This window comes from Nomascus leucogenys, chromosome 8, assembly GCF_006542625.1.
Source record: "Nomascus leucogenys isolate Asia chromosome 8, Asia_NLE_v1, whole genome shotgun sequence".
Classification (NCBI taxonomy): domain Eukaryota; kingdom Metazoa; phylum Chordata; class Mammalia; order Primates; family Hylobatidae; genus Nomascus; species Nomascus leucogenys.
Genome location: NC_044388.1, coordinates 102,622,868 through 102,650,154, shown reverse-complemented (window position 1 = coordinate 102,650,154; position 27,287 = coordinate 102,622,868). Strand labels below are relative to the sequence as shown.

At 55.8% G+C, this 27,287-nt stretch overlaps 1 protein-coding gene across 1 annotated transcript in view; it reads right to left on the bottom strand.

Annotated features, from left to right (window-relative positions):
* Positions 1 to 262: 262 nt before the first annotated feature.
* The window catches only part of MVB12B (multivesicular body subunit 12B), a 181,293-nt gene continuing 154,268 nt past the window's right edge, over positions 263 to 27,287 (bottom strand). The window contains exons 8-10 of the mRNA XM_030817828.1: positions 26,053 to 26,108; positions 23,435 to 23,494; positions 263 to 4,113 (exon numbers count right to left, since the gene is read on the bottom strand). Of these exons, the coding sequence (XP_030673688.1) occupies positions 4,027 to 4,113; positions 23,435 to 23,494; positions 26,053 to 26,108 (203 nt within the window). The 3' untranslated portion in view covers positions 263 to 4,026. The remainder of the gene's footprint in view (positions 4,114 to 23,434; positions 23,495 to 26,052; positions 26,109 to 27,287) is intronic.

Below are 27,287 nucleotides of genomic sequence, written 5' to 3'. Positions count from 1 at the left end.
CCAACTGGGGCTTTTCTCCTTCCAGGAGCACCCCGAGGGCTGCCACCAGATAACAGCGGGGCTTTCTGCATCCTCCAGAATCCCACTGACTTGTAACCAGGTGGTCTCAACTAAACGAGGGGCAAAGAAGCCCACCAGTCCTTTCTAGAAGGCTGACAGGCCAGGCGGTGACAAGAGCCCTGCTGGGGGAGAGAGAGCTGGGGGCTTGCCCTGAGGGATACTGACCTCTGCTGGCTTCAGACACCACGACAGCAAACTGGGGAAACAGGTTAAAACAAACGTTTATTTAACAAATTATATTAAGAATACAGACAATCACACAGTGGACTTCCCTTGCCAAGTACAAGAGTCACCTTGAATAAATATGCAGCGGGGACATCATCCCTAAGGGCCTTGTCCAGGCCTGACACAGTCACACAGCAGCTCCACGGCCTTGGCTGGGAGAACAAAGCTGTCTCTGGTGGCAACCCCCGGACATGTGCTCGGAGTGGCAGGAGGAGGCCGGGCCGCCCTGAGGGTGCCAGGCAGCCCAAGCAGGGGCTGTGGGCTCAGGGGTGAGCGCCTGGCGCGGCCTCCGGGGGCAAGGCAGGCTGTGAACTGAGTTCATGAGCTCAGCCGCTGCGTGGCTGCCAGGCCCGGGGGCTGCTTCCTCAAGGCCTTCCTTTGCTTTCATCCTCAGGCTCACCTGGTTCTCCAAGAACCTGCAGGCTGGGATTCCCCACAGATGCCTGCAGGCTCTGGAGGGCCCTCATCTTGGTGGAGGAGTATGGGCAGGCCACTCCTGACCATGCTCAGCGCCCACTGCACAGTGGCCTGGTGACCGGCAGGGCCCAGTGGTGGCCGGGAAGTCCGTGACTGGACTGGAAACAGAAAGGGCAGCCCCAGCACGGGCTTGCGACGGGATGGCTGGCCCGGGGGCTGGGGGCTGACCCCTGCCTCTGCCGCTTAGCAGCCGGCCAAGTCTCAGCCTCTTCAACTCTAACAAGGAGCAGAGAACATCTATTTCCAGATCACTCTGTTTTTAGGGGGAATGAAAGGAGAAATGTGCTTAGAGAGCCTGGCCTAGAGCCTGGCCGGGAACAGGTGCTTAGAACACGGGAGTCCCTCTTGTCCTCCCGCCGACCTGCGATTCCTTTATACGATCCCACTGGGTTCTCATCTCTCCAAGTGGTGGAGGATGTGGCTGGCATTTGTTCTTGGACTTGGGGTGGGAAGAAAGGCCTTAATTATACATTTGCAAGGGAGCCTGCAGCAAAGCACCTGCTCCTTGTCACCTTTGTGCCATTTCCAAGGCCTTTGGAGATACTTCAACTTTCCAGAGAGAAAGGGGAGGTGGTGGGGACAGTGTGCTCTGGTTAGCCATTCTGGAGGGACAGAGGCTGCCAGCAGGGACAGGAGCAGTAGTGGGAAGTGCTGTGAGGGGACCTGAGGGATGAGGCCAAGACCCTTCACATTTCCAAGGGAACCCTTGTCCTTCCCTCCCACAGTGGCCAGAGGGCTCGTGGAGAAAAGTACTCTCCCAAAAGACAGAAATGCTCTCAATACCTAGGTTTGAGCCAGAGTTTCACGCCTCAGTTCTCCTGCAGGAGCCCCACTCAGGTGGGCTTACACGCACGCGTGTGCGCGCACACACATACACACATACACACAGGCACACGCTTGTCCTCACCCACCTCTCAGAAGGCAATAAATGGTGGGTTAGGAGCAGCCTAAAAGCTACCACAAACACCAACTCGTCCTTAACCCAGTCTCTGCTTACCTATCTTAAGCTGCCGTTTACTACGACGTTCACAGTCATTTACTCTTATGCTAAGTCCGTAATGCTATGGAGAAGATGGCTCCAGCTCGCCTGAGTCCAAGAGTTTGTCCTCTTCCTCGTGGCCCTGTCCACCCAGCAACTGCAGGAGGGCATGCGGGGGCACCTGGCTGGGACCCAAGCTTGACAGGGGCCCGCAGCGGCGTCAGTGGGGGCTGGGGGAGCCCCTTCCTCTCCTGCAGCCGCCCTCACTGCTTGTTCTGTGTCCTTGGAGACAGGGCTCCCACACCACTGCCTCTGAGCCTTCTGGGGTCCAGCGGAGCTGCCACAGGCTTCTTCCCAGTCATGGCAGCGGAGTGAAGGGCCCCTGGCGTTACCTGTCAGAGGCAATCTCACAACCAGGGCATGAAAAGAGGTGAAGGACAAAGTTCACAAACCCTAATGAAGTGGGCACAAGTGGCCAGAGCTCTGCCCTCTGCCCTCCTGCTGCCCCCACCTGCCGGGAGTCACCCAGGGCACCACCCGAGAAGCCACGGCAGACATAGGTGCCCTCTGTGGGCGCCACAGGGCTCCTCAGGTCCTCAGAACCACACTGGCTTATGTGAACGGAGCATCGGCAGCCAGCCTGGCAGCCCCCTCCCTGCTCAGCATCAGTCCTATGACAAGGTCCTGCCGCTGTGCCACCCAGGAGGCCTGAGAAGGCCACCCCCACCACGGGCGTCCTCGGGTCTCAGGGAGGGAGAAGTGGCTGCTTCCCTAATCCACAGAAATCAAGAGGTATCCGAGTGAAGATCAGGGTGGCAGAGGAGGAAGATGGGTCCACACAGGGGCCTGGGGCCTGGAGACGGGGGGCGGGGAGCTGGTGCAGGGGCATGAGGTATTTCCGGCCCCGCCCCCCTCTTGGCCAGCTGGGCTGGCCGGCGCTGCCTCCCTTTCCTCCCATTCCTCTGGGCCTCAGCTAGCACTACTGTGGGCTGCCCAGGACCCGCAGCGGGAGGCTGTCCCCGCTGAGGGAGAGGCTTCCACGGACCCAGATAGTGCAGCCCCCAACCGCGGCATCAAGCCCCCACATCCAAGAGCCAACTCTTGGGGACCCAAAGATGTCAGGTCCCCATACTCTGAGGAATGAGGACACAGCCCAGTGCCTGACACCACAGAGTAAGGCAGCCCTTCAGGTGAGGGCCTGGGCCCCGAGGGATGGCAGCCGCCACTGCCTAGGCAAACGCGCCTGGGCTGAACTTGGCGCCCGGCACTGTGAGGACGCCAGCACCAGTGGGCACTCAGGAGAAGTGCCAGTTCTGGCCCAGATTTGGTGACCTGGGTCAGAGGGACCTTTCAGAATGACTTGTTCCCGTCAGCAGATACCGTCAAGACACGCCTGGCTCTGAGAGGTGCTGGGTGCCCATGTGCCTGTATCCTCCTAGGGCCAGCACGTCTCAGAGGGCGTCCGTGTGGTCCCCGGGTCAGGGCACGGGGCTGAGGCACCTGGAGCTATCGTTGGCATGTGGTTGTTGCGCAGATGAGCCCTTGAGGGAGGCGCGCCAGGGCCGAGCACAGCGTCCTGGTGGTGGATCCAAGCAGGGCCGTCAACCGTCCTCCTCCCCAGAAAGCAACAACCCCTCCACCGGGGGCAGGGGTGCTGCTCCCCAACTTCCATGCGACTGGGTGACAAGTCCATGGGATGTCCAAAGGGCAGGGTCCACCCCGGGGCCACTGGCTTCTTCCTCCCACGTCTTCTCAGGGTTGCTGTGAGATCCTGCAGAGAGGAACTTGCTCCTGGCAGCCCTGGGCCGGGGAGGATCAGCGACCCTGGAGAGTCCCAGGCAAAGCTGCCGGCCCCCAGGGTCTTCTGGGAAGGGACTCAACGGCTTAGTGGGGTCTGCCCTGGTAGGTGACAGGAGGGAGTGGAGGGAGCCGGTGGGCGTCACTGGGCGGCCAGGACAACTGCCTGGGGCCCTCAGGGTGACTCCGTGGTGAGTGAGGTTTTTGGAGGACAACTGGTCATCACACAGACACGTTAGGAGCCGCTGGTCACTACAGCACACACAGATTAGTCATGGTTATGAACAACGTCCCCAGGGAGGCCGGGGTGTCAGTCAGGCCAGCTGAAGACGGGACACGCCCACTTAGCTGCCCAGTCTCCGGGCCAGCCCTGCTGGGGCAGTGTGGGAGGGAGGGCTGGCGGAGGCGGCAGGAGGAGGCGGGGGCGGCAGCCCCTGCCGTCAGTAGTCTGGGCGGTGGTGTTCTCCCCGCAGGTGGCCGCTGGCTCCTCAGGACTGCGGGATCTGCTGACACCTGGTGGGGCTGGGCGGGAGCCTGGCGGCTGCGCTCTGCTCTGTGCGGAAGCTGTACTCGTACTGCAGGGGCGGGTGGGGACAGAGAGACACAGTCAGTCCATGGGACACCAGGGAAACCCCTCCACAGCCTCAGATCAAGAGCAGGCAGAGGCCTGGGCCGCCTCGTGGGGCATCTTGACATAGCGCAGCTGGCCAGGCCGGTGCCAGCCAGAGCCTGCTCTCTGTTAGCCCTCGTGGGCCCCCGAACTGTGCATGTGGCGTGTGTGCGTGGACACGCCTGTGGTGAAGACTGGTACGCTCCACAGTCCCTGCCTGTTCCCCGTGAGGCCAGGCCTCACGCCAGCAGTGTGTAAAACCACGGTGCCACCCACCTGCCAGGCCCGTGCTGAGTGTCATGGCCTCCCGCCCAGCAGGACAGTTTTCGTGCCCCTGCTGGTGAGGGAAGATTCTCAACCCCAAACCTGGCTGAGGCTGGTCTCAGCTGCCAGGTTCTGGGGACCCCTGATATGCTGGCTCCGCTAAAGCAAGGACCAATACCAGGTGGTGCCCAGGGTCATGGGAGGGGCTTCCACTGCTGTCCCTGGCACCATCCACACCCTCCCCATGCCTTCCTCACAGAGTCCTCAGAGGCACCCCTGTTGAGGATTCCCGACAGGCCACATTGGGGCCAGGGCGGCTGCCCAGGGAGGGGACCTTCCTCCACGGCTCAGCCCTGCTGCTCCCGTGTGGTGGCAGGAGTTAAGCCTCACGCCAGACACCCCAGCTCACCTAACCGACCCTGGCTCACCAAAACGCGTTCCAAGTCTGATGGAAATTTAGAGAAGGGGTAAGTACCTCTGAGGGGGCTGCGAGCACCTGTAGTTCACTTAGAGGCCAGGTGAGGTCTTGGTGCCCAAACATAAGGCAGGGCACGTGGGCAGAGCAGGCACGGGGCACCCCAGCCACAGAAATGGGCTGGCAGCTGCCTGGCTGGACACAGATGCAAGGCGTTGGGGCTGGGTGCGGTATGGGGAATGGCCTGGAACCCTACGTCAAGGCAGCCTCGTGGTCACATGGATTTTAGGAAGCAGGAGCTTAGATTAGATCAGTGATTTTCAAGCATTTTAAGTATTTAAAATAGTTTTAGCAGTAGAATTGTGGTAAGAAGGGCTCCCCTGCAGAGAGCAGATGGAAGTGGAGCTGCCCTATGGGTGAGCTGACCAGGAGCTGCAGCCCCTTGGGGGACACCTGTAGGCGGGCAGGCCAGGAAGGGAGGCCCTCAGGAACACGGCAGGGGTCACACCGCCCCAGCAGGAGGCCGAGCACTGCACCCAGCCCCAGGGAGGGCCCTGGGGTGCCCACTCCCTGCCCACCAGCAGGCGGCCTTCCAGGCCTGCCCAGCCCTCCCTGCTGCCCAGAGCGAGCCGCCTGCAGCAAGGAGCCCTCCCAAGGGCCCTGATGAGTGAGGAGGGCTGCAGGGCTGAGGCTTCAGGGGCAGAGTGGGGCCCAAAAGCCATCCAATCATGAAGGAGCATTGGAGGCCTTTTCCCCTTAAAGTGGAAAACTGCTGGGGAGGCTGTGGCAGCCAGCAAGTCATAGCCCAGCACCGTGTCCATGGCCACAGACTAGCGCTATGTCCACGGCTGCCACTGCTCCACAGTCCCCAGGCTGACCCGGGACAGACGGACAGACCCAGGTCTCAGCTGGGGCTGAGGCTGTTTCTGTCCCCGTGTGCACGGTGGGCTGAGCAGATGTGTGGCCCCCGAGCCGAAGGGAGCCCTGTTCACAGCATCTGCTGCCTGGCAGGGTGCAGAAGTAAGGACCCGAGGCTTCAGGGCGACTCAGGCAGGCTCCTCTCCTCTCCTGCCCTCAGTGAACTCATCTCTCAGGTGGGGTGATGCGCCCACGTCCAGGCCTGCCCGGAGGATGGAATGAGTGATGGCAGCTCAGGGCCCGCCCTGCCCTAGCACTGAGCAAGCAATAACTGAGCATCTGGCTGCTCCAGAGAACCCACCACGCAGCCCCAGCCCTCTCACCCCAGCCCTCTCACCCCAGCCCTCTCACTCCAGCGCTCTCACCCCAGCTCTCACTCCAGCTCTCTCACCCCAGCCCTCTCACCCCAGCCCTCTCACCCCAGCCCTCTCACCCCACCCCCCCCCCCCCCCCCCCCCCCCCCCCCCCCCCCAGCCCTCTCACCCCAGCCCTCACCCAGCCCTCTCACCCCAGCCCTCACTCCAGCCCTCTCACCCCAGCCCTCCCCCCCCCCCCCCCCCCCCCCCCCCCCCCCCCCCCCCCCCCCCCCCCCCCCCCCCCCCCCCCCCCCCCCCCCCCCCCAGCCCTCTCACCCAGCCCTCACCCCCTCTCACCCAGCCCTCTCACTCCCAGCCCTCTCACCCCAGCCCTCTCACTCCCAGCCCTCTCACCCCAGCCCTCTCACCCCAGCCCTCTCACCCCCCTCCCAGCCCTCTCACTCCAGCCCTCTCACCCCAGCCCTCACTCCAGCCCTCTCACCCAGCCCTCCCCCCCCCCCCCCCCCCCCCCCCCCCCCCCCCCCCCCCCCCCCCCCCCCCCCCCCCCCCCCCCCCCCCCCCCCCCCCCCCCCCCCCCCCCCCCCCTCTCACCCCCACCCCTCCACCCAGCCCTCTCACTCCCAGCCCTCTCACTCCCAGCCCTCTCACCCAGCCCTCTCACTCCAGCCCTCACACCCAGCCCTCTCACCCCAGCCCCTCACCCCCCCTCACCCAGCCCTCTCACCCCAGCCCCCCCCCCCCCCAGCCCTCACTCCAGCCTCTCACTCCAGCCTCTCACTCCAGCCCTCTCACTCCAGCCCTCTCACCCCAGCCTCTCTCCACCTCTCTCCAGCTCTCTCTCCAGCCCTCTCACTCCAGCTCTCACCCCAGCCCTCACTCCAGCCCTCTCACCCCAGCCCTCTCACCCCAGCCCTCTCACTCCAGCCCTCTCACTCCAGCCCTCTCACCCCAGCCCTCACCCCAGCCCTCACTCCAGCCCTCACTCCAGCCCTCACTCCAGCCCTCACCCCAGCCCTCTCACCCCAGCCCTCACTCCAGCCCTCTCACTCCAGCCCTCTCACCCCAGCCCTCACTCCAGCCTCTCACTCCAGCCCTCTCACTCCAGCCCTCTCACCCCAGCCCTCTCACCCCAGCCCTCTCACCCCAGCCCTCTCACCCCAGCCCTCACTCCAGCCCTCTCACTCCAGCCCTCTCACCCCAGCCCTCTCACCCCAGCTCTCTCACCCCAGCCCTCACCCCAGCCCTCTCACTCCAGCTCTGTCACTCCAGCCCTCACTCCAGCCCTCTCACTCCAGCTCTGTCACTCCAGCCCTCACTCCAGCCCTGTCACTCCAGCCCTCTCACTTTCCTGCTCGCCAGCCAACCACCAGGCACAGGCCTCAGTCAGGAGACTCAGGCTCCGGGAGGCTGAGGAGGGGGGCTCTGCCAGAGTCTGGGAGGACACTGCCACCTGGTGGCCGCCTGGGCACATGCACAGCGGCAAATTCATTCCCTGGCTGGCTTCACAGCCCCCACTGACATCCACCCTGCGCGGGGCTCCCAAAGTAGCAGAGGAGGGGGAGGGTATGCCCAGCACAGCCCAGCATGAAGGCCACCTCCGAGGGCACATGCACGGGGCGTGGGGACCACTGGAGAGGGCAAGGAGGGCTTCGCGGGGCAGGGGGCATTCACATCTTGAAAGCAGATTCGGGGCCTGACTGGGGAAGGGCATTGATAGCACCTAGGGCAGTAGGTACCAAGGTGCAGAGGAGAGCGCCACGGGCACACATGCCTGTGGGGACAGCAGGGCTGAGGGCCTACGGCGTGGATAGTTAGGCCATCAGCCCCGGCTCGGGAGAGAACATGCAGCAGGCTTTTCAACGCTGAACGCACACCAGATTCTGACTGGGTAGGTCTGGGGCCAGGCCTGAGAATCTGCATTTCAAATAGCTCCCAGGTAACCCCATGCTGCTGGTCTGGGGACCAGTTTAGACAATTCTACGACCCAATCACTGGGACCTGGGAATGGGTGTGGACATGGATGGGCAGACAGGGAAGGGCCAGAGACCACATGCTGTGCAGAGAGGAGCTGGGGAAGGACTGGCGCGGGGAGGGGGGGTGAGGAGAAGAACTGGGGGAGGGGGTGGGACATGGCTTGGAGGCGCTCCACTTTGGATGCTCCAAGGCCATGCCAGGGAGATGCCTGCAAAGGTGAAGCCTCTCAGATGAGAGGGAGAAAGCCCAGCCAGCTTTCTGCAGGGCAGTGGAGGCGCTGGGGGAGGCGTCCTGGGCCGCGCCCTTCTGCTTCTTCAGTAGGCCTTGCTGTATCTGCTGGGCCGGGTTCCTGGGGGTGGCAGGGAGTGCTGAGGGCTGGCCGGCCAGAGAGAGCAGGTGAAGGGCGGTTGCAGCCCCAGCCCGAGTGTCCACAGCCAGAGGGCCTAGGCCCGGGCCTGGCGGGGGCTTTCTGGATGGTGAGTGGGGGAGCAGGACGCTTCCACCCCTGTGTGAGCAACTGGCTGGGCAGAGGGGCTGTTGTGGGGACCCTGTGCCGCTGTCCCAGTCTCTGTGGCCAGGAGTGGGGACAGGGTCACGGGGAGGGCATGGCTGGGCCTTCCGGGCTGGGCTCTTATCTCCCGGCCCGCGGGCTGGGGGAGGGCGGAGAAGGCGCCCCTTCCTGCCTGCACCACGCGGGTCCCCGGGAGGGCGCACAGATTGCGTCCCCACCCTCTCTCCCTCGGGATTTTTTCCCTTTTTAGGTTATCTTGGCTGGAGAAAAGCGCCACCCACCCCCCCTTCTTGTTTTCCCTAACTCCCCAAATGAAATTTCAACATATGTCCCGCGACATAATCCCCTCTGGCTGCGGCCACCTTCCCGCAGACGCGGTCCCTGCCCGCTCCTCCCGCCGTGTTTACCCAGGAGACGGGGCCGCTTCTGCAAGCCCTTTCACTCCCTTGGGCAAACAGCGAGTACCTTTGAAGGTGGATTTGGGCCCGGATCTGTTTACTCAAGACATTAGTCTCCTGCATAAGGAAAACCTGCACTCGCGAACAAACAGCAAATCCTTTTTGAATTAAAAAAATTTTCAATTAAAAAGCATTTGGTCCGCACAGCCCGGTCCAGCTGCGCAGCATCGGGCCTGCGCCCTCTGGTGGGCACAGGCCGCCACTGCAGCAGCTGGGCAGCCCGGGCCTGGGGCCTCTCTCGGGAAAGAGATGTCACTGTCAGGGGTTCTGCCAGGGTTCCCGGGGACCCTACCACTGATGGAAGCAGGCGTCTCAGGCCATGGTGCGAGAGTCTCAGCTTCTAAAAGCCTTTTCTCTAAAAGCTTCTAGAAGTCTCATAAAAGACTTTTCTACAAGTCCTGCGATAGGAGGTGCCAACTGCAGCTTCCAGCAGCACCTGGGAGGCAAAGTCACTTCAGCCCCAGCTTCGAGGCAAAGAGGGGGCAATAGAACCTACTTGTCTACTCACAACTAGGACGGTTCGTGTGCAAGTGCCTTGAGAGTGAAAAGAATTAGCCCTGGTTACGCATCAGAACCAAAGGCTTTAACCACAGTGATGCATGGCCCCCACCTGTGGTTGGCAGGAGTGGTCCTGGTTTAACCAGCACGGGGACACCAGCATTTTTTGAAAACACTTAGGTGATTTCAGTATTAATTGCACTAATCACCAGAGGGGAAGGCAAGTGCACTGCCCCTCCAGCCTCCTCCCTCCTTCCCACACCAGGTCTCATACTGAACACTCCAGAGGGCCCCAGACAAGAAAAGGCAGTAAGGGGCTGTTCCCAGCACTCGAGCTTTGCAGAGGAGGAAAGTGAAGGCCAAGAAAGGATCTGACTTCCTGAGGTCCCAGAGTGAGCTGGGCCCAGAGAGGCGCAGGGGGCAGGTGCTGGGCTGGCTGGGAAACCTGCATTACGGCAGGCATTGGCACCTACCTCTCCTGGGGTGCAACTCCAGCATGGGGGCCAGATGAACAGACATGAACTAGTGAGCTCACAGGTGAATCACGGTAGGGCCTGGAATGGTGTAGTCCAGAGGGCAGGGGCGGGGCCAGGCCAGGTGAGGACGGGTGGGAGGGAACTAAAGGGGCCAAGGCTGGGGCCAACGAGAAGAGTATGGTGCAGGGGTGGACAGACACTGATGGGTGGGCTTGGGCAGACGGATGGGCCTGGCTCTAGCACAGGCAGGGAGAGGTGGGGGAGATTCTGCACAGCAGCCCCACCTGTCTGCTTCTCCAAGCTCAGCACTCCAGTCATCCTCCTCCATCTCAGGTGCTCCCACGGCCTTGGCCATGATACAGGCTCTTCCTGTTTCTAAAATCCTAAAGCCTCAGCTTCCTCACACGAGGGGCTCCATGTCCTCATCTGTTTCCTGAAGATGAGGAATGCAGCCCTGGCTTCTAAAACACTGCAGGAGGAGAGAGGCAGGGCCCAGCACAGTGCCCACATCATATGGCAAGGCCTGAAGCACTGCATTCCTGGGAGGGGCCTTCAGGGCCCCACAGCCCCATCCTGCAGGCCTCTTCTGCGAGATGAGGGTGGGCCACCCGCTGCTTTCTAAGCCATATTCCGGGGCCCCTCCCCAGGCAGTACTTCAGTGGGTGTGGGCGTTTTGACAAGGACCCCAGGTGACTCTGAGCAACTGTTCGGTTTGGAAACTCTGCACGTCTTCTTCCAGCAGCTGTGGGGCCGGATGAAGTCCTTGCTTCCTACCTGGGCCATGGTTCTAGAGACACTGGAGAGGCTGCATACCCGGCGGGAAGCCCCAGCTCCATAAAGCGCGAGAAAGTGCTTCACCGGGAGGAAGGCTGCTCACGAGCAGGTGGGCCTTGGGGGTAGGGGGAAGCCAGGATGCCCACCTCATGCCCCGGAGATGAGGCGGATTCCTTGTTCAATGCTCTCTTTGAGAGCGAGGCCCTGTAGCTGGGCCTGGAGCTCAGGGCTGTGACCCCTGTGGTCAGGAGTGGGGAGCCAAGTAGTCCGGCAAGACAGAACCTTCTTGCCACTACTGGGGAGTGAGCCGAGGTCCTATGAGGCTGCACCACCTGACCAAGGCCTCGGGGTCAGGGCACAGCTGGGAGAGGCCTTCAATGACCACACTGCGGGGTGTGGGCAGAGGGGTGGGTGAGGGCTCGCGCAGACCCTTTAGGAAGCCACTTCTGTTTTCCTAACAGCCCGTCCAGATGGTCCATGAGCTCTAACCTGGGAGCTGCAACCCAGAAGCAGGAAGCCCCAGATCCAGCTTGAGGGGGGGGGTCTCACCCTAAACCAGGGGGTGCAATAAGGGCCCCACTGGCTCCACGTGGTTCTAGGGCCCCCCACTTCCAGCCAGTTCAGCCCCTGCTCCCTGGAGCCAAGAGCTCCAGAAGCAGAAGCCTGTATGTCTGGGCACTACTGTGTCCTCACTGCCCAGCACAGCACCCAGCCCGGGTCACTGAATAAATGCATGGCCATCTGCCAGTCCAGTCCCTTCCTCTCTATTAGTCCGCATCCCAGTCATTCTGTCAGTCCTCATCGGTACCCAGCCCCTCCTGTCTCCTCCAAGCCTGGGTCTCCCACTGGGTGATGACAATGCTGAGGGTCTGTCTCTGAGGGACACCCTGCCCTAGGCTGCCTGTCCCCTGGGCTCAGGGTCTGGAGAGCGCCCTCACCTTCAGGGCACCCTATCTCACAAAGCACCTTCCACCCAGGATCTGGCCTGTGTCCAGGAGCAGGGCAAGTGACTCCCAGCTCCCCACCCTGATGCAGAGCCCTGAGCCCCACATCCTGGGGAGAGGTCTTTCCCCTGCGTGGTTCCCTCTCCTCTCCCAGCCAGTTCTGTCAGGAACACTCTTCCTCTCTCAAGTGGCAAAGTCCTACGTGTCCTTAAGGACCACTAAAGGGGCACTTGCTCTGGGAAGCGTGTTCCTTCCCGGAGGAGAACGGACCACAACAACACTTTCTATACCCTCCTCACGCTCAGGGCAGCTGCGGAGCCTCAGCTGTAGCTCCAGAGCCCAGTAGAGATCATGGCCTAGAATGAATGCAGGAATGAGTGAACAGTGGGTGGGTAGCGGTGGGTGGGTGAGTGAGTGCGTGGGTATGGATGGATGGGTGGATAGGCAGGTGGCTGAGTGGATGGGTTGATATGTGGATGGGTGGACGCATAGGTGGATGGATGGGTAGATGGATGGCTGGGTAACTGGGTGGATGGATGGGTGGGTAAGTGGGTGGGTGGGTGGACAAGTCGGTGAGTGAAGAGACACATCAGGCTCTGGGCATAGCTCAATGCAAAGGAGAGAAAGCAGCTAGTTTAGGGGCTCAGTTCTTGGGCAGGTAGAAGGTCATCCTGGTTTCTAGTCCTTGTGGCAGCAGCACTGTGCCTGCACAGCCCTGGGGCCTCTGGGCATGACTGAGTGACAGCCCATCCCATGGTACAGTAACTCATGCATGTCAAGTACCAAGCCCAGGGCCCATCCACAGCAGCATGTCACGCCTGCGGATGATGAAACTGAGTCTAAGTCTAGTGATTTGGTCTGTTTCTCTATGCAGGCAGTGTACGAGCTGCAGGTTCACACAGTGCTGGCCTGTGCGGTGTTTCACAATAGTCATAAACACTGAAAAGTGGAAAGACTTTGCATAGGATGCCAATATTTATCTAGATGTTATTGAAAAAAACATAGGGAGATACGACAATTCCAGACCCTCATTCTCACCCAGTAAACCCTCAGTCTCACAGGTGGGTGGTGGGTGGAGGTGGCCTCCTTTCCAGAGGCCTGTGCTCTCCAGTTTGCCACAGTCCCCCGCACTCCCTACACAGCGCCCGGCTGGGAAGAGTGTCCACTGCCATCTCACCACAGTAACTGTGTCTTGTGTGTGCATGTAAAGGATGATGGGGGCAGAGCAAGCAAGAGAGCAAAACGTTTCTCGTACCTGTGACTATTGAAAGATACAGAAAACTATGTATTTCAAAAATGGGAGAAAGCACATTTTGTGGTGGAAATGAAGACGGCTGCATGACGAACAGAGACAAAAATCATTCCTCGCTCTCCCCAGCCCCTCGTTCCCTGTGGCATCTGCATGTCCCGCTGTGCTGCTCTGGGTGGAAGCTCTGGGCAGGGCTGTGTACCGTCAGATGCCCTGGCCACTGAATAAATGCTATTTCTTCTCTTTTTTTTTTTTTTTGAGACAGGATCTCACTCTGGTTACCCAGGCTGGAGTGCAGTGGCTTGATCTCAGCTTACTGCAGCCTTGACCTCCTGGGCTCAAGTGATCCTCAAACCTTGGCCTCCCCAGTAGATGGGACCACAGGCATGCACCACCACACTTGGCTAATTAGTGTTTTTTTCTGTAGAGATGGGGTTTTACCATGTTGTCCAGGCTGATCTCAAACTCGTGGGCTCCAGCAGTCCACCATCTTGGTCTGGCAAAGGGCTAGGATTACAGGTGTGAGCCGCCGGGCCCGGCCTAAATGCTATTTCGGTGTCTGCAAACAACCCTGGGGGGGGGCTCCCTGGTCACTGAGTCAGCATTTTAGAATTCACCTGAATATCACCTAAAAAGCGAGTCCTTGTATTTCTCCTCTTCTAGATTGTTTGTAGAAGGGATTTAAAACCACACTGATTGCCAGCACTGGTTACTGGGTGGAAAATGAGAGCCATGAGGTGCTCTGGAAAGGGGCCCTCCCCACCCTTTGTCTTGATGCTTATTTTTACATACATGCCAGGTAGCTTTCCACTTGTTCATCTTTGTAGGCATTACTTTACCTAAAACTAGAGATGCAAAAGTTTCCAGAGACCATAAGAAAAGGGTAGGAAAATCCTCCTCTGAAGGATGCGCAAAAAGGCGAGATGTTCACCTTGACTTCAATTCTGCATGAGCGGGTATGACTCACGGCGATAACCGGGGCAGGTGGTTCTGCCTGGCAAACATCATCTCTGCTTCACTTTATTTCTGCAGGCTCAGCCCGGTTCTCTTATTCATATGATGAATGCCTTGGGCCACCACAGGAACAAGCTGTGTGGTGGTGGCGGCTGCTAGGGCACTGGCTGCTGAGAAGACCTAAAAGGGCAGTGGGGAAGGGGGCCTCCAAGACTCTTGGAATTAGGAACTCTATTAATACGATCCACCATATTAATATGCCTGGGGAGAAAAAATAGGATCATCTCAATGGATGATTAAAAGACCTTAGTCAAAAGCCACCATCCATTTCTGATAAAAACATTCAGGAAAATAGAAATAGATGGCTAACGCTTTAACATGAAAAAAAAAAAGAGAGACAGTGTCTATAAATAGCAAGTCAAAACGCAGCACTGTGGGTTAACATTGAAACCACAAACTTCCATTTACAATACGGATGACATAAGGAGGCCTGGGGACCTGCAAGTCCCTGCCGAGGTGTTGGACAATGGCACACAGGAAGAGGAACAACCTTGCCAGGATGGAGGCCTCAGCATTCACAGGCGACGTAACTGCCTGCCTGGGGAACCGATGAAACGCAGCTGGAAAGCCATCAGAAACAGTAAAAGAAGCCAGAGGGATATCTAGCTCCAGAAATAATACACAAAAGTCAATGGTTTCTTTACATATAAGTGGCAGAAAATAGAATGAGAAAAAAGATCTCGTTCACAAGAACCACAAAGACAGAAAGTACCTAGGAACGACCTAAAGAGAAAGGATCAAGACCTGGGCTTACAAGAGGCATCATCTAAGATTCCAATTGCTATTCTATTCAAACATGTGCTCAATGCAGTTCAAATAAAAATCGAGAGTGGGCTTTTTGGAACTTCCTTCTTCCCCCAAGATTCTAAAGTTCAACTGGAAGAATAGTCCTGTGAATAAAATTAGTAAAGTTCTGGGGTAAAAAGAGAACTAACCCTACCCTATATTAAAACTTACTATAAAGTGATAAGATTCAAAATAGTGTGGCACTAATATAAAAACAATAACAGAGCAGAACAGAATCAAGAAAAACGTCCACTGGTCCACTTACATATGATAAAAGTGGCATTTAAGAGTCAAAGAAAGATCACCAATATTAAGAAAACTGGCTAACGTTTTAGGGTAAAATAAAGCTGTCTGTAGTTCTTACCTTCTAATACATTTCAGATGGATTAAGTAGTTGAAAAGTATTTAATATTTTAATATATAAAATAATAAGGGAAAATAGGGGTGAATGTTTTCATAATCTAACTATGACACAAAGCCCAAATAAAGAGAAAATTGCCCACGAACATTTTGAAACTTTTGTATAGCAGAACACATCATTTACAAGGTGAAAAGACACTGATTAAAGTGTGTGTATTTGAACTTATAAAGTTTGCTCTCTTTAAAACAAAGAGCTCTTTAAAATCAATGCAAAAGCTACAGAAGCTGACAGAAAACAACTGAGCAGACAGCAAGCAGAAAAGGCTCAGGTGAGAACACGGTGGCTCATAAGCATCTGAAAAGTTGTTCAACTTCAAGAGTGGTCAAATTTTTTTTTTTTTTTTTAAGAGACAGGGTCTCTCTCTGTCACCCAGGCTGGAGTGCAGCGGCACAATCATAGCTCACTGCAGCCTCAACTTCCTGGGCTCAAGTGATCCTCCCACATCAGCCTCCTCCTGAGTAGCTGGGAATAAAGGCATGAGCCACTGTGCCTGGATAACTTTTTTATTTTTGTAGGGAGGGCGTCGTGCTATGTTGTCCAGGCTAGTTTCAAACTCCTGGGCCCAAGTGATCCTCCCACCTTGGCCTCCCAAAGTGTGAGGATTACAGGTGTGAGCCACTGCACCTGGCCAAAATAAGCAAAGATTATTAATTAAATGGAGGGGCACATTAAGGTCCCAGTGAGTCTTAGCGAGAATAAGGATGTGAGGAAAGGTCCACTCAGGCACCACTGGTGGGACTTCCAGTAGCCCCGCCCTGTTCGAAAGGCAAATGGTAACATACATCCTCTTCCAGGGAAAGACCCAGGGGAGCCAGGGCACGTGTACGAGGAAATCTTGCAGCGGTGTAATAGTGAATAATTGGAAGCACCTCAAAAGTCAGTCAATAGTGGATTGCTTAGATAAATTATGGCATAATCATAAAAGGGAACAACATATAGTCATTAAAAAGGGTAAGGCTGATCTGGAAAGGAACATGCGAAGACGTGTAAGACATACTAGATAGTGCAGAGGCAGGTCGTGGCCGGCGGTACTGCACGAGCCTGCTGAACATGTGTGCGTGTGTGTGCGCGTGTGCGCGCGCGTGTGTGTACACGTGCTGCAGGAGTGGACGGAGGGGGAGGTTCACCTTTTACATGGTCCTGTAATGTTTGCATTTTTATAAACATGGACAACCTTGGTACTCAGGAAACACTAAATATTTAAAAAATCAATTTTGATCGGCAGGGGAGCTGCTTAGAATGATAAACTGCCCAAAAGAACCTCAACAATTTATGGGATCTTGTCTGTGGCATAAAACTGATTCCTGCGCTGTGTTCAGACGCTTGTAGAGTCTATGAAGCGGTGGTCCCAAGCTATATCCTGTATTTGAAAAGAAGCCTCAGACTTCTCTCATGGTTTCTGCAAGGCCATCTACTTTGCTAATTCGTAGGGTTTCTTTGTTTTGGGCAGGAATTAGCTCAGTGTGACAGCTCTGTAGGAATTTGGGTGATAGTTTTGTGTCTTTTAGCAATATATTAAAGGGAGCAGAATAGGTTGGTTTCTTCTTATTTATCTTTTAATATCTGAAGTAGGCAGATTTATTTCCCCAAACATTTCAGCTTCCTAACTGAAAAATAAAGAAATAACAAGGATTCTGGGCGGTGAAATGTTGAATCTCATAGGCAGAGAAAAGGCACCTTATTTCCTGCTGCAGTTTAAGATCTGACCACTAGATGGTGCAAAGGGACCGCACATTTTTCAGGCTGCACCAGTTCGCGCCACAAAATTCTTCAACATTTAATAAGCACCAGGAAAGCTTTCCAAAAGTAGAAAGAATGAACAATTGTGCAGGAATAGGAACATTTTGCTTTTATAAAATTGGGAGGCTGCCATTTCATTATTGATACAAAAATCTGCTTCACTTTATTCCTGCGGGATATAGGTCCCAAATCTACGCTAACCTTGTATATTTGAAGAGACCCGCAGAAGCCCACGCAATGCGGACATCTAAAAGTTGAATTCAAAAATCCTTTTTACCTCATGCCGCCAAATGCATTTTCGTTAATTCCACCTCAGTATCGTGACGTAAATGCTAGTGGAATCGGCCCCAAGCTAAATAAGCAATAAGCCCCATTTTTCAACGTACAAACACATAAAGATGTCAGCTCAAACTGTTTACTAATTAACACTTAAAAAGACACAAATTAGATATGCGTGGCTAAGAGCAATTATAATCAAGACGAATTTCTCTAGTCATTTGGGAACTGAAAAAAATGCCTAATTGCTGGAACCAATGTTTTAAAAACTGAAATCACGCCAGTTAGCAAATATGTTCATTTAAAGAACATTCCACGTGACTACACTCTTGAGGATTGACTACAAACATGAGAACAAGGAAAATATTTAGGTATAAAATTAAAATTGTAAGCTCCCTTAGATTTATAACTTCTTCATTAAATATGTCTGCAAACAGCAGCCCATAAAAACCTGCAGCAATTAAGTGGTTAAATGAACTGCCTCCCTTGTCAATTTTAAGGGGGTGATTAATATTAGAGCATCCCTTTACTAATTAGACCCTCCCTCATCTTTCGGCTTTAAAGTCGAATGAAAATGGAGGCTGTTGCTCCGCCAGGAGCGCGGCAGGCTAATGAGTGCTTCCTCTGCCACGGTTCTGACGGTGGCACCCCTGGAAGGGAATGGGGAGCACTATGGTTTCTGCTGAGGTTGGCAGCTGGTAGAAACGGCTCCGCATGGGGCTGGAAGTCGCTCCGGACTTCTCCACTGCCCGGTGCCCTGTCATTGCAGGAATGGTTCACTCCTGTTCTCACAAGGCTTGCGGGTCGTTACACACGCAGCATGAAAACTACACCCAAGGCTGCTGCCTCCTGGCCGGGATGGTGAGGTCTTCCACGGATGCCAGGGCGGGACCGTGGGTGGGGAGGGAGGATACACAGGTAACCAAGACATGAGGATTATTTTAGAAGCTGCTGCCTGGACTGCAGAGCCAGGCAGCTCCCACCCTGGTTGCGATGGGGAATCCATCAGCTGGAGAAATGGGGCAACTGCTTACCAGGGAGATAAAGAGCGGCAGAGACAGAGAATATTTATACACCCATCTCCTTACGCCCAGAGAAGATGCTTCATCATGGGCGCTGGCTGCGAAATTACACTTCCCAGGCTCTGGGACACAGCCTTTTGTCTGGAGAACCATAAGGGCTTCAACTGGGATAACAGCCCCACTGGGTCACCCACTGCCCTCCTGCAGAGCCAAACTGGAGGGGAGGGGACAAGGCACAGACAGGTGGGGCCAGGACCAGAAAACCGCCCACGGTGGCCAGGAGGCTGCTGCTGACCAGCCCCTGGTCACCTCCCTGGCTGAGGGACGATGAGGTAAAAACTCACTTCCTCATGCCGGGACTCATGTAAGCGGGCCCTGGGAGGACGGCAAAGGCCCTGCTCTGGGTGCGGGGTGACAGAGGTGGCAGGAGCACATGGCTGCTGGAAGACGGCCAGGCAGAAGGCCACTGCTCTGTCATGGGGAGCCAGCAGGGTGACAGCGTTTGAGTTGGAATTTCTCTATGAATCACGGCTTCCTTCACTTTCAGCCACCCACGCCATTACGGAGCACGTCCGAAACGTGAGAGGTTTTCTGTCTTTCCAAAGATCCTTTTCTTCAAAATTTGCTCAATGGCGCATACATTGATTCTAACTTTAAAACATAACTGTCCTTGGGTGTTTTTCGTGAAATTTCACCCAAGTGCATCAGGTACCACAACTCCTGGGGAGACCCCGGTGAAGAGCAGGTCAGCCACCTCTAACTACGCTCCTCCAGCTACCGGGTGCCCTGACCGCTGCACTGTGCCGTGCGCTGGGCTGGGATGAGCAGGCCTGTCCTCCACTTTGGGGTGAGGGGGCCTGGGAACATGCCCCAGAGCCAAGCGTGTACGGCAAATTTCTCCCCTATCCCAGGCATCCACACTGGGAGGCTGTGTCCTGTCCACTGCCTACACAGCCCATGAGGGTCCCTGCAGACACCGGCATCTGAATGGGCTCATTCCCCTTCCAGTTCTCCAGGGTGGCCTGGCTGTCCCGGCCCTGCAGCGCATGCTCCCTGGGGCTCCTCAGGATGCTGGGGGCTGAGGGACACCCACCCACAACCAGGTGACACCCTGTTTGTCAATCAGTGCTGGGCAGCTCCTGGGCCAGGCCATCTGTGTCCTTGTGGGGGTGAAGGCAGCTCTGCTTGGCTGGCTCTGGGGAGCTCCCTGTGGCTGCCCATGTCCCTAACCTCCATGCTCAGGGTACACAGGGTCACACAGTTTGTTGGAGGGTGACCGTCCCTGAAGCCGAATGGTGGCAACTGTGCTTCGGCTTCAATTCAGAAACATCCCTCAGGCAGGGCATGGTGAGGACAGTTAACGCTGCCAAGAGGGACACTGGCCCCAGTTCTGGAAGGACAGGACAGTGCTCACACTTCTATTTCCCTTCAAGTTGGGAGCACTCTTTAGTAGATGAAGACAGTCATGTATTCAGCCAGGGTCACACTCAGCACCCCCTGTTCAGCTCTGGGTTGCTGCTGTGGGAATCTGGCCAGTTGCTTAACTTCTTGAGTCCAGACTTCTGTAAATGGGTGGACCCCACTTCCTCCCACGGGGTGCAGAGGGATCGTGAAGGGAAGCACCTGCCCAGCACAGAGCAGCCTCTCCCTGGATGCCAGGCTCTCTACCCTGTCTGGGAATCCTGGGCGAGCCTGGGGAGCTGTTCTGGACGAGCGGGAGGCATAGTCAAAGGTCTGTGCCCTGAACCTGAAAGCAGTCTCCCACTTGTATTTATTCTTTTTTTTTTTTTTTTTTGGTTTAATGGTATAAAACACAAAGGTTTACAGTGAGCAAAGCAAATTTCTGAGCAGAGACTTCTCCACCCCCACGCCCCTCACTAAGGGCAGCCAGACCTGTTATAAATGGAAGGCACAAAATCAAACTCATCCCGACCCAGGGAACACTCAGCCCACTCCAGGGCCAAACCTGCAGAGTCCGAGAGTGACAGCCAGTCACTCTGGCTCCAGGCACCACTTCTCCTTGAGCCCCCAACTCCCACGAGCAATGCTGAGCTCAGTGGCTAAAAGAAGCAACTTCAGGTTTATTTGTGGAGAAAAGCCTTTGCCACGGCTGCGGAAGGAGCCCGTTGGCCAGAGTGTGGACATCAACGTTACGCGAATGGCTGTGCATGCAGATGGCTGGTATAAGGAACTTTTAAATCCTCAGGTTAAATGAAAAACTCTGTGGTGCTCTCCACTGCAGTGATACTTGTTATGGTTTTCTGCCCTGTTTAAGGTTCTAACCTCTCCCCATTCCCCCACATTTCTTTACATCGACTTTAATTTACTTCAATAGCAAATACAGACCTGTTTTGTTATTATTATTATTTTTTTTTGAGACGGAGTCTCACCCTGTTGCCCAGGCTGGAGTGCAATGGTGCAATCTCCGCTCACTGCAACCTCCGTCTCCTGGGCTCAAGTGATTCTCCTGCTTCAGCCTCCTGAGTAGCTGGGACTACAGGTGTGCTCCACCACGCCTGGCTATTTTTTTTGTGTGTTTTTTTTTTTTTTTTTTTTTTTTTTTTTTTTTTTTTTTGAGACGGAGTCTTGCTCTGTCCCCCAGGCTGGAGTGCAGTGGCGCGATCTCGGCTCACTGCAAGCTCCGCCTCCCGGGGTTCACGCCATTCTCCTGCCTCAGCCTCCCGAGTAGCTGGGACTACAGGCGCCCGCCAACACGCCCGGCTAATTTTGTGTATTTTTAGTAGAGACGGGGTTTCACCGTGTTAGCCAGGATGGTCTCGATCTCCTGACCTCGTGATCCGCCCACCTCGGCCTCCCAAAGTGCTGGGATTACAGGCTTGAGCCACCGCGCCCGGCCTTTTTTGTGTGTTTTTAGTAGAGACAAGGTTTTACCATGTTGGCCAGGCTGGTCTCAAACTCCTGACCTCAGGTGATCTGCCTGCCTCAGCCTTCCAAAGTGCTGGGATTATAGGCATGAGCCACCACACCTGGCCCAGACCTGTTTTTTTTTTTTTTAACTCGTCACTAAAACCAAGAAATACAGCTGGCCTTGGTCCACAGGGATGGAGCTTTCGGCTCCAGCAACAGAGCAGCGGGACAGCGGAATGGGTGGTCCTGTGCCGACTCACGCCCTTCTCTGTGGACAAGGAGAGCGGCAACGATGGTGACGGTGGTGGCTGTGATAACGGTGGTAGCCAGCAGCACTGAGGCAGGCACTGGTCCAGGCCATTCAGTGGACCTTTGCAGTTATACCCACATAGACTCTGGACTAAGCACTATTATTACTATCCTGATTGTGCAGAAAAAGAAATGTTGGCTCAGAAAAGTCAGTGGAAGATCTGAGTTTCTAGCCAGGCACTGACTCCGGGGTGTGCCCCCACCCCTGGCTCTGCACCTCCTGGGGGTGCCCACACTGTGACTCGGAGCGCCCAACATTGAGACACTACATTGTAATGAATCACAGATTTCAGTCCTTAGAGTGGGGAAGAGAATAAGGTTTGCAGGGTTCCCACCACATGCCCTGGACCCCACATTGGGACCCTCACCCACTTCACCCTACCCCAGTACCTCAAAGGCCCACCCAGGGTCAGGAACTAGACTGACTGGCCTCCCAGGCCCCATTGTCCCCACCAGCCTAGAGAGCCCCCTTGGAAGGACACAGAGCCGCCACTTTCCGTCACAGTGGAGAGGATTTGGAGCATGACACACTGGGTCTCCATCTTGTCTTGGGCCAGTTACTCCACCTCTCGGAGTCTCCATTTCTCCCCGTGACACAGGGAGGAATCCCGGGGTAGGAAACAATGATCGTGTATGTAAAGCCTCAGGCCCCAGGCTGAGCACACAGCAGGTGCTTAAACGGTGCTACTGTTAGGCCCACAGGCAGGCCAGAGCAGAACGGGAGGGGAGATGGCTCGACGCTGGGGCCCTTGCTGCCAGCACGTCCCACCTATATCCATTTGGCATCACAAAGCACCCCGTGAGACAGGTTCTGCCGTGACCCCACGGTAAACAGCGGGTATGTGACTTGCCCCCGTCCACAGCAGAGTGGGCTGGTCTGGAGATAATGTCAGTGTAACCTCTGCCCTGGTGACCACCTGTGGCAGCAGCAGCTCCTCTGAGGCCTTCCTCACATCCCCTGGGCTGCACCCTACGCAGGGCCCCATGCAAATGGGGTGTCCATAAGCAGGTGGACTTTACAGCCACCCACAGCTCCCCTGCTTTGAGAAGGGCAGGTGTGAAATTTTATGCACACCTACGTTTCTAATGTCCCAGCCAGCCATTTTTTCCCTGAGTTATCAAAAAAAGAAAAAAAAAATCTATGTATGACAATCAGGTTGGCTTTTATGATTTACTGAAAATCAAAGACAAAGGGGGACTTTTTTGTCTTGTTTTTGCTATGACAGGTTTAGAAATTTGTTGTACTACATTGATTCAATTTTGCTTGATTTCAGCCATCTTTCAATAATGCAGCCGGCTTCTGCTAGCTGGGTACACAAGAGAAAACCCCAAGGAATGGAGAATATTGAAATGGTTCTACCATTTCCATCTTTGAGATGAATGTTCCTCTCGGAGGAGAGCTGGCTGTGGCTTGTGACTGCTTAACCACCCGCTCTACAGAAGAGAAGCCACACACCCCGTGCTGTCTGAGGGAAACAGGAGGGCCCTGGTGGTCTGACTCAACTCCCTTCCCTCAGCGTTATCATCCGCACACCAGTCCTGGGCTTCTTCCTTTTTTTATTAGGAAAATGTGTGAACTGTTTGAAACCAGGCTGCCAGATGCGTTCCAGCTTATGAGGCACAGTGGAGGGTACCCTGACCTGCCCCTAAATCGTGGAGAGGCTCAGTCACTTCCCGAAACCCCTCCTGGTGGCAAATAAAACAAAACAAACGGAGGAAGAAAAGTCAACCTGGTGCCTGTCCTCCAACCTCCACCTTCCCAAAGCTGAGACTTCTTTTAAAAAAGGAGGACTGAGGCTCCGTCTGTCACATAAAACATTCTGACTTAGAAAAGACAAGATGGGGGTCATATTTGACTGGAAGGAGGAAATACATTAGAATTGAGTTGCTTTATCTAAGAAACACATTTGGGCGAAACGAAAGTGTTTTAGAAGAGAACGGAACACCTCTACCTGTCTCTCTCTTGGAGTGGATCCCTAGGGAAACATGAGAGACGCTGGTGTGCAGGCAATGGCCCAGGCCTGCCCTCCCCTGCCCTGACGGCTTGCTTACCTCTTTTTCGATTTCTGCTAGAGATTTGATGGTGATTCCCAGGAGATCAAAGGGCTGCATCTGAAAACAAAGATGAAGTTGCCATTTTAAATAGCTGGAAAATGCTCCTCCTACACTTACTTTTATGCATGACAATGGTAACACCTCAAGCCACGGTGTGATCTAGCGTTTCTCTACCCACTTTCCACAGGAGGACAGTCAGTGGGACTCTCGGTCATGCGTGGGGGTGGCAGGAGAAGTGACGATAGAGCCTGCTGCAGGAATGTGGCCCTCAAGGCGCTGGCCCCTGTGCTGTGGGACCTTTGCCTAGTTGTGGTCTGTGGCACCCAGGGGGACCCAGGTCTCCTGGAAGACTGACCGTGGCTGGCCTGCTTCACCTGTCTTCTCCCCCTGCCAGCAGAACACGCAGGCAAGGTTTGCTCTTTCTCACTGCAGCTATAAACCGGAGGTGCCCAAGCTCTCCCCGGAGGCCGCCCAGCCACTGTGTCTGGGTAAGGCAGGAGGTTTAAGGAACTCCAGGGAGGAAGAGTTCCTTAGGGGAATCCAGGGTAGGAGCTGGGGGGATTCTAGGTCTTTGGAAATGCCAGGTAAATGAAACAACTGCCCATCAATTATCGTTTGAGAAATCGATGTGGAAAAAATGATAACATTGCATATTAATGAGAGTTTTTATAATTTCATGAAGATTGGAGACTTAAAAAAAATGCTGGCTTTTCAACAGACAGCATGAAAAATCAAATACACATGGCAGTGAGTGAGCTAGAGGCCCACAGAAGCCTGGACTCAGAGGCTCGGAGGGCAGAGGGCGTCCAGTCCATGTAGCTCCTGGTCTGAGTCCCTGCTGGGCACATGAGTGTTCTGTGTTCCCCAGAGGGGTCCCTGGCCCAGCCTCCTGGGGCCCAGGCTAAACCTGAGGGCCTTTGACAGAACCCCAGGGCCCTCATGGTCCTGAAGGGCGGTAGCTCAGGGATGGGAGTGGAGCTGGAGCCTCCGCGAAGCCAGCAGGGGTTTCCTGCGAGGCCGGCTCTGGAGTCTGAGGATCCAGACTCAAAACCAGTCTCAGCGCCTCCTGGCGAGGCAGCTGCGGGTTAAATCCTTTCCTCATTCCCTCATCCATTAAAAGCGGCGGCCCCCGTGGCCGGGCTGCGGGGCGCTGCACTGAGAAAAGCAGGGAGCGCAGGGCACCAGGCCTGGCCGGGTGTGTGTCCTTGGAGCCGTGGCCGAGGCGGCAGCGCCCGGCAGCAGCACATTCGCGAGGGCGATCTTGGGACGGGGCCACCGAGTCACACATTCCGCTCGCGGCTGCTCTGCCAGTAGCCACGGAACAGTGTGGTGCTCTCTGTGCTGCCAGAACGAGGGACGCGAGAGCGGGGCCGCCTGCCCGCGATGCCCGGGACCCAGCAGAGGTGCAGCTGCTGTGTCATTAGGCTCTAACCACCCCACTAAATTCTCCCAACTGGAGCTGGTGAGCAGGACAGAGCAGCCTCTCCCAGGGAACGGCGGGAGAGGCGCCAGCGTCGCCATGGCAACGCGGCCCCGTGGAGTCGGCTGAAGTTACTGGAGCTCCGAATGTCACGTCACGAGCAGTTTTCAAGATTAAGCTGCTTACCAGAAGGGTTCAGAGGAGGCCTATTCTATTTCACGAAAATGGAAACTACAGAGCAGGTCAAATCGCAAGCCGGGTGGTTTTAAGCTGGATCCAAGAAAAACACTGAAGGATTCTTTAGCTGTGCCCAAGCTGGGGCCTTCATGTTTATTAGCTACTCAAGGCCAACTTCTGCAGAAAGGATCAAAACCAGAAACGGGTTTGCTGAGCCAGCGTGGGGCAAGCCTGCGCAGCTGGGAGGGGGCCACTGCCACCTCAGGGGCTGGCGCCATTGGAGGGCCGACCCTAGCCGTGAGAGGCAGAGACCCCACTGCCATGCAGGGTGGCCGCCCCTCACAGTCTGAAGTCGGCCTTCGGTCGCAGCCAGCTCCCTCGCTCCCTCTGATAAAAAGATGGCGTGAGCCTGGCTTGTGCCAGAGTGCTGATGTGGATGGTGCGGCCCATGCTGGACTGGCGTGGGCAGGAGACCACAGCTAGAGGCACCACATCTGCATGGCGGCCCCCGTGTCAGAGTGCAGAATGCAGCTATGACAATGGGAAAACGAGGCAGCCTCCTTTCTACAGGAAATTGTCATCCTTAAGTAAGAACGAACAAAACTTTTAACTAAGTTGGACTTGGGAGACAAAGAACATTCACAACCAGGGAAGCTCAGGTCGGGTTAATCACGTGCGGCATGACAAAGGCTGGGTGCACCTGAGCTTGTCTGACAGCCTCTTGCTACTTTCCCATCCTCCAGCTGTTGTTTTCTTCATTTTTCCAACATCTACTACATGGGGCACTGGCTGATAGGGCCAGAGATGCACACGACCCACCCCCAACCTCAGGAGTTCCGGTCACTGGGTTGCGGGGTTCAGCTTCCAGCGGGAGAGAGGACACACAGGCAGCCAAGATTCCGGTAGGGGAAGGAGGGTGAGTGCTGCCAGAACAGCCCTGCGTGCCATGTAAATCAGGATGGAGGGACCTCAGGCTAGGGGGTGGCAGAGGGGAAGGGCGATCATGCATAAAACTTACACTTTCTGGAACACAAGAAAACTTCTCTGAAATCATAAAAGGCACACCATCCATTGCTGCAAAAGAAGAAAAAAAAAGATGGCATTAAAGGTATTGAAGATGGCGTTTAGTTGTCCAGCAACTGAAGACGTTGAAACAGAGAATATGAATCCGTCACTGGATGGAGCCAGGTGACATCCAGCACAGATGTGCAGGAGCTGTGAAAGAGGACAGGTCCCACCCCTGCTGCCGGGACACACAACGTACTGAGAGAGGCAGGCGCCTCATCATCCCCTGAGCACCAGGCAGTTGTGTAGACAAGAGCTCTAGGAGCAGAGAGCAGCTGGGCTAGAACCCCCACTCTCCACCCCTGGAGTCTGGTCTCTGATCTGTAACGGGAGAGTCACCAGGGGCTGGCAGCCGGATGAAGGTGACACAGCTGGCAGGGACAGGCTGCAATGAGATGAAGGTAGTAAGCACGTGCATTAGACATGCTCTAAGGTGCTGTTGGGCTCCGGGGAAAGTCTAAGTGGGAAGAGACAGGAGCTCAGGAGTCAGATTGGCTGGGTTCAAATCCCAGCTGCTGACTGCAGATGAGCAACTGAAGCTGAAAGACGAAAAACTGAAGTCACATTTAAAAAGATAGCGCCGCCTACATGACAGGGTGCCTGTGCATCAGAAGTGGAGTGTGTGGGGCACCTGGCCAGTGCTGGCACAGAGCGGGTGCTTGGCAGGTGGGGGCAAGAGTGGCTGTCGCTGACTCTCAGTCACTCAGACCCAGGGCGTCAAGGGCTGACTCGAGGCTCACCAGTGTGCTCAATTTTTACAGGACGCGAGAAAAAGGGCATGGAACGGGGACGCAACGACGGAGAAACCAGGGGCCCAGGGGCATGGTTCCTTTTCTGTGGCCGCCCCTCCCTCCACCCTGTCCCAGGGGATCGCTGTCAAAAGCACACAGACAAAAATGACCCAGGGTGTGCCTCCGTAAGTGAGTGCTTCTCTACGAATTATAACCTCAGAGAGGAGGACTCTGGTGCCACACCAGGACTGGAAATCCTGCCACATTGAGGAACAGGTCACACTGGATGAGACGTGATACTGGCATTCACAGAGCCAATGCGGCAGCCATGTGGCTGCTGGGACAGTGGTAGGGGCCTCTCCAGTGTCAGCTTCTTCCTTAGGTCTGGGAAGAGTCGGGAACATGCAGCCGCAGTTGTAAGGGGCCTGGTCATGAGCGCAGGGACACGGAGCCCCGA